Source organism: Corapipo altera, unplaced genomic scaffold (genome assembly GCF_003945725.1).
Source record: "Corapipo altera isolate COAL_440 unplaced genomic scaffold, ASM394572v1 60781, whole genome shotgun sequence".
NCBI lineage: Eukaryota > Metazoa > Chordata > Aves > Passeriformes > Pipridae > Corapipo > Corapipo altera.
The window spans coordinates 1-5635 of NW_020886677.1; the positions used below are offsets into that span (position 1 = coordinate 1).

Here is a 5635-nt window from a genome sequence, read left to right on the forward strand (position 1 = left end):
GGGGGGAGCTCAGGGAGGGCCCTTGGCACTCTCCCTCAGCACCCCCTTAAACAACCCCCCCCTCAGCACCCCCTTCAACAACCCCCCCCATCAGCACCCCCTTCAACAACCCCCCCTCAGCACCCCCTTCAGCATCCCCCCCCTCAGCACCCCCACCCCAGCACCGCCCCCCTCATACCCAGCTGTATCCCAGGATGTGGGTGAACACCTCGGGAATTAATTTGGGAAACCCCCACCACCACCTGCCTCGCCCCCTTTTTCCCCTTCAGCTGGATCAGCTCCCTGAGGAGCTCAGCCCCAGGGAATGGGGCCACATGGAGGGTCAGGGAATGGAGACCCAAGGAGGGTCAGGGAACGGGGCTCCATGGACAGCCAGGGAATGGAGCCCCATGTAGAATCAGGGAATAGGGCCCATCAGGGAACAAGGGAATGGAGCCCCATAGAGAACTAGGGAATGGCCCCAAAGAGAGACAGGGAATGAGGGCCCACGGAACAGAGTCCTACAGAGAAGTAGGGAATAGAGAGAGCCAAGGAATGGAGCCCCATGGAGAACTAGGGAATGGGGCCCCATGTAGAATCAGGGAATGGAGACCCACGGAACAGAACCCCATGGAGGAGGAGGGAACAAAGCCCCGTGGAAAGCCAGGGAACAGACCCCGAAGAGAACCAGGGAATGGGGCCCCAAGGAGAACAAGGACTGGCAGACCAAGGCAGGGAGCACGGGGTGGGGGTGTGGGGGGTCCCGGGGGCACTCACAGAGGGCAGCACAGCGACACGGGTCGTGCTTGTCCAGGTAATGTTCCAGTGTGTCCCAGCCGCCACCAACGCGCACCATGACGTGGCTCCTCAGCACCTGGGGGCGGCCCCACTGTCACCCTGCCCGTCCCCTCCTCGGGGGGGGCCCGCAGAGCCACCACCAGCCCCCCAGGACCTCGAGGTGGGCAGGAAATCCAGCTCGGGGTCCCTCGGGATGGGAGGAGGGGGAGGAGGGGGGGGTCCCGGAGTTCGGGGGGACAATGGGGTGGGGGACGCGGGGGCTCTTACTCGGACGAAGATGAGCGTGTTGGAGTCTCCCACTTTGTACTTCCCCTCGGACACCTTGACCATGGGGAATTGCGAGGGGCAGGAGCAGCAGCCCAGGATCTCCCGCACCTGCGGGCACGGAGGGGAGGGGTCGGTGCGGCGCGGACCCCCCGCTATAGGACGGTCGCACTATAGGGCCGGCCCCCCAGACCGTGGTGGACCCCCTTCACTATAGGGCTGTCCCACTATAGGGCCGGCCCCCCGACCACGGTGGACTCTCCCCAGCTATAGGGCGGTCGCACTATAGGGCCGGCCCCAGAATCGGAGTGGACCCCCCCCACTACAGGGCGGTCGCACTATAGGGCCGATCCCCCGATCGGAATGGACTCCCCCCAGCTATAGGGCAGTCCCACTATAGGGCCGACCCCCCAGACCGTGGTGGACTCCCCCCAGCTATAGGGCGGTCCCACTATAGGGCCGGCCCCCCGGATAGGGGTGAACCCCCCCGCCCCCCAGCTATAGGTCGGTCCCACTATGGGGCCGCCCCCCCGATCGGAATGGACTCCCCCCAGCTATAGGGCGGTCCCACTATAGGGCTGGCCCCCCAAACCGTGGTGGACTCCCCCCAGCTATAGGGCGGTCCCACTATAGGGCTGGCCCCCCAGACCGTGGTGGACTCCCCCCCGCTATAGGGTGGTCCCATTATAGGGCCGGCCCCCCAGCCCGGCACGCGGAGGGGCTCCGTGGACCCCACAGGGGGCCGGCTGTGCCCCCCCGGGATGGCAGCTCCCTCCTCCCACCCCTGGGAAGCACCTGGGTGGGCTCGGGGAGGAGGGGAAGTGGGAGCAGCTCCAAGTGTTGGGGGGCACCCACAGCACCCGTGGGGGGCTTCCCATGGCAGGCTGAGAACGGGCACAACTCCCTCCATGTGTGGACAACTTCCCCCCCCCCCTCCCCGACCCCACTAATCCCCAAACCGTGGCGCGGGACCCACATCCACCAGCAGAAATGGGGTAAATCCCGGGTTTTTTTTTTTTGCCTGCCCCTAAAGCTGAACGCCTGGCAGGGGTGCGAGGGGCGCGGGGGGCCGGGCAGTGCCCGGTGCCAGCTGCCGGCCCGATCTGCCGGGCTGACGTCAGGGATTAGGCCGGGAGAGACACGGGGGGACGCGGGGACATGGCCACGTCCTGCCCCGGCCCGGCCCGGGGCTCGCAGCGCCGCCCCACCCCCGAATTTGGGGTGTTTTAATAACTCCTCCGTTTTTGGGGGTTTTTTTTGGGGGGTGGGAGGCGTTTCTTGCCGTTGTGCCCATCACGGGGGGCACTCCCGGGGGGCACTCCCAGGATATGCGATCTCCGGTTCCCACCCGGGGGACAAGGACAGCCCCGAACTGGGGACACGGAGCGGGGGGTGGGGGGCAGTGAGGGGGGGTCCTGACCCTGCTGCCACCCCGGGGGGGGGCACCTGAGCACTGGTGGGGCCGGATCCTGCTCCCGGAGGCTCCTCCCCGGCTCCAGCACTGCCCATAAAAGCCGATGGTGAGGAATTACGCAGCCCGGAAAAATGCAGCCGGGGTTGGCACCGCCCGGCCAGGGGGGCTTGGGGGGGCAACAGCGAGAGGGGGGGAACAGCGAGGGGGGAGCCCCCCCTTGGCAGCGGCACTGGGAGGAGGGAGGGGGTGCAGGATGCTCTTTAATGAGGGACTTAATGAGGAATCGGGGTTTCAATTAAAAAACGGCTCTGGGCTTAGGGAGTCAGGGCAGGGCAGAGCCCCCCTGTATCCCCCCCAGCCCCGGATTAATCTGCTGTCCCGGATCCTGCACCCAGCCCAGCTTTAATCCCTCCTGAGCTCCCGGCCCCTGGGGAGGGGGGGTGGTCCCTGCACCCCCCTTTGTGACACCCCAAATTGCCCCCCCATGTCCCCATTTCCATCCCTGGGGACACCAGCGCCAAGGCAGGGGAGGAGGAGGAGCAGGTGCTGGGTCCCCCCACCGTGGGAGGAGGAGGTGGCAGAGGCACAGGTGGCACCAAGAGTCCCCACTGGGATTTTGGCAATGGTCACCAAAATAACCCCCCTGGAGTCAGGGGGCTCCATGGGAGCCTGGGTGGGTGGAGAGGAGCTCCCATGGCCATGGAGAGTGGGGATGGGTGGGTGGAGGACACCCTGTGGGCCACAGAGCACCCTGTTGGGTGGACAGGAAGGACCTCCCACGGACCATAGAGATGGGAGGGACCTCCCAGAGATCATAGAGATGGGTGGGACCTCCCATGGACCATAGAGAACCCTGTTGGGTGGACAGAGAGGACCTCCTGGGGGTCATAGAGACATGGATCATCTATCTCATGGATCACAGAGACAGATGAGACCTCCCATGGACCACAGAGAACCCTGCTGGGTGGACAGAGAGGACTTCTCATGGACCACAGAGACAGACAGAGGACCTCCTGAGGGCCATAGAGATGGGGGGGACTACCCATGGACCACAGAGCACCCCGTTGGGTGCACAGAGAAGACCTCCCAGAGACCACAGAGCACCCACTGGGTGGGCAGACAGGACCTCCCATGGAACACAGAGACACGAGAGGACCTCCTGGGGGCCACAGAGACATGTGGGACCTCTCATGGACCAAAGGGATGGATGGATGGGACATCCCACAGACCACAGAGAGGACCTCCTGAGGGCTACAGAGAAGGGTGGGACCTCCCACGGACCACAGAGCACCCCGCTGGGTGGGCAGACAGGACCTCCCATGGAGCACAGAGACAGAGGACCATAGAGACTGGTGGGACCTCCCATGGACCACAAAGCACCCGTTGGGTGGGCAGACAGGACCTCCCACGGACCACAGAGACAGACGGGAGCTCCCGCGGAGCACAGAGCGCCCGTTGGGTGGGCAGAGGGGCCCCGGCGGTGCCCGGAGCTGGGTGGCCGGCGAGGCCCTCACCCAGGCACAGGGCTCCCAGGGGAGCGCGTGTCTCACCAGCTCGTCCAGGTTCTTGAGGTCGCAGAGGGTGATGGGCCGGGCCCGGCTGGGGAAGGCGCCCGCCTGGAGGTCCCGGCTCTCCCGGCGCGTGCCCAGCGCGCCGTCGCCCATTTGGTCCCTCATCTCCTCCTCGATCTCCTCCTCCATCTGGATCAGCATGGGCGCCAGCATCCCGAACTTGGAGCCCCTCCTGGCCACCTCCAGCAGGCAGAGGACAAAGTTCTTCTCGTTCTTCTTCAGCACCAAGTCATTGGTCTCGAACATGAGGACGTCCTGGATGCCCAGGTCCTGCCGGCACCACTGGATGAAGTTGGAGACGTTATCCCTGGCGATGAAGGAGCCAGGCACCACGTTCTTGGCCTGGAAGACCACCTCGTTCTGGGGCACCCGCATGCGGGCGGCCGCCTCCGGGTGCCGCTCCTGGAAGTCCAGGGCGGTGCGGTTGACGTTGTTGGCGTGGCGGCAGAGGTGACAGCCCGTCTCCAGGCTCTCCAGGAAGGTGTCCACTTGGATGTCCAGGTCGTAGAGAGTGTTGAACCACTCGGCCAGGTCCTCCTTCATGGCCTCCAGGTACTCCTCGCTGGAGCGGAACGGGCGGATGCTCTTGGAGGCGGCCGACTGGATGTGGCTGGAGTTGGCCATGGTGAGCTGCCTGTGGGGGGGCAGTGGGGGCTGTCACAGGCAGGTGACACCCCTCAGCCCCCCCAAAAACACCCCCCCCCCCCGTGCCCCCCCGAGCAGAGTTTGGCCACCTTGGTGACCCCTCCGTGCCTCAGTTTCCCCCACCTGTGGGCAGGAAGGGTCACCGGTGTCACCACCCTGTCCAAGACCTGCCTGAACCCTGCCAGGACCCCCACCCCATGTCCCCCCATTAATTCCATGTCCCCCCACCCTGTGTCCCTCCACCCCGTGTGTCCCACTGACCCATGTCACTGTGTCCCCACGCTGTGTCCCCACCCCATGTCCCCCCCATGTCCCCAGGGTTCAGGAGCCCCTTGTCACACATGTGTCCCCCCCACTGTGGGGCTGCAGCAGGGAGAGGAACCCCTGCCCTCCAAAATCTGCCCAGTCATGGCAGGTGTCCCCACCCCACTGTCCCCACCCTGGGAGCAGGTGACACCGCCAGGGATGGCAGTGCCAGGGGCAGGGAGACCCCCCCAACCCCGGCGGGGGCTCCAACCCTGAGTGGGTGCCCCGGGGTGGGGTGGGGGCATTGGATCCCATCCGGGGGGAAATCTGTGCCTGGAGGAGCCCCCCCGGCCCTCCCTGACCTGGGGAGGGGGGTACAAGAGCTGGTGACTCCTCTGCAGGGGTGTCACCCCCTCCTGGGGAGGACCAGTGACCTCCACTGCCGCCCCCCTCACCCCCAGACCCACACTCGGGGGTGGGTGTCATTCCCTGGGAGTGTCTCTGCTGCTGAAGGGGTTTCCTTGTTTTGGGGGGGGTCCCTGTTGGGGTGTGGTCCCTTTCCCTCGGGGCAGGGGGGGATGTCCCTATTGGAGGGGTCCTGTGCCCTCAGAGGGAGGGACACAGGGGGAGGGGGTGTCCCCTTCCCTGGGGGGGGTGTCCCTATTGTGGGGTGGTCCTTTTCCCTGGGGGGGGTGTCGCTATTGGGGAGGGTCCCTAT

General features: G+C 65.8%; 1 protein-coding gene across 2 annotated transcripts; it reads right to left on the reverse strand.

Annotated features, from left to right (window-relative positions):
* Window positions 1-562: 562 nt before the first annotated feature.
* Window positions 563-4688, reverse strand: LOC113941301 (GAS2-like protein 1). Of its 2 annotated transcripts, none has more exons than XM_027632464.1 (3): window positions 3970-4688; window positions 1045-1152; window positions 563-853 (listed from the first exon to the last, which is right to left on the reverse strand). In XM_027632464.1, exons 1-3 carry the CDS (start codon window positions 4648-4650, stop codon window positions 578-580), a joined length of 1065 nt encoding a protein of 354 aa, XP_027488265.1. In that variant the 5' UTR covers window positions 4651-4688; the 3' UTR covers window positions 563-577. The 2 variants fall into 2 exon arrangements, with proteins under 2 accessions (XP_027488265.1, XP_027488266.1); XM_027632465.1 differs by having other exon boundaries at window positions 4006-4687.
* Window positions 4689-5635: the final 947 nt, after the last annotated feature.

Coding starts and splice junctions, on each gene's coding strand:
- LOC113941301 (XM_027632464.1), bottom strand. CDS start 4,650: ATGGCCAACTCCAGCCACATCCAGTCGGCCGCCTCCAAGAGCATCCGC. Junction 1,153..3,969: donor CCTGGGAGCCCTGTGCCTGG/GTGAGGGCCTCG, acceptor CCGTGCCCGCAG/GTGCGGGAGATCCTGGGCTG. Junction 854..1,044: donor ACACGCTCATCTTCGTCCGA/GTAAGAGCCCCC, acceptor GGCCGCCCCCAG/GTGCTGAGGAGCCACGTCAT.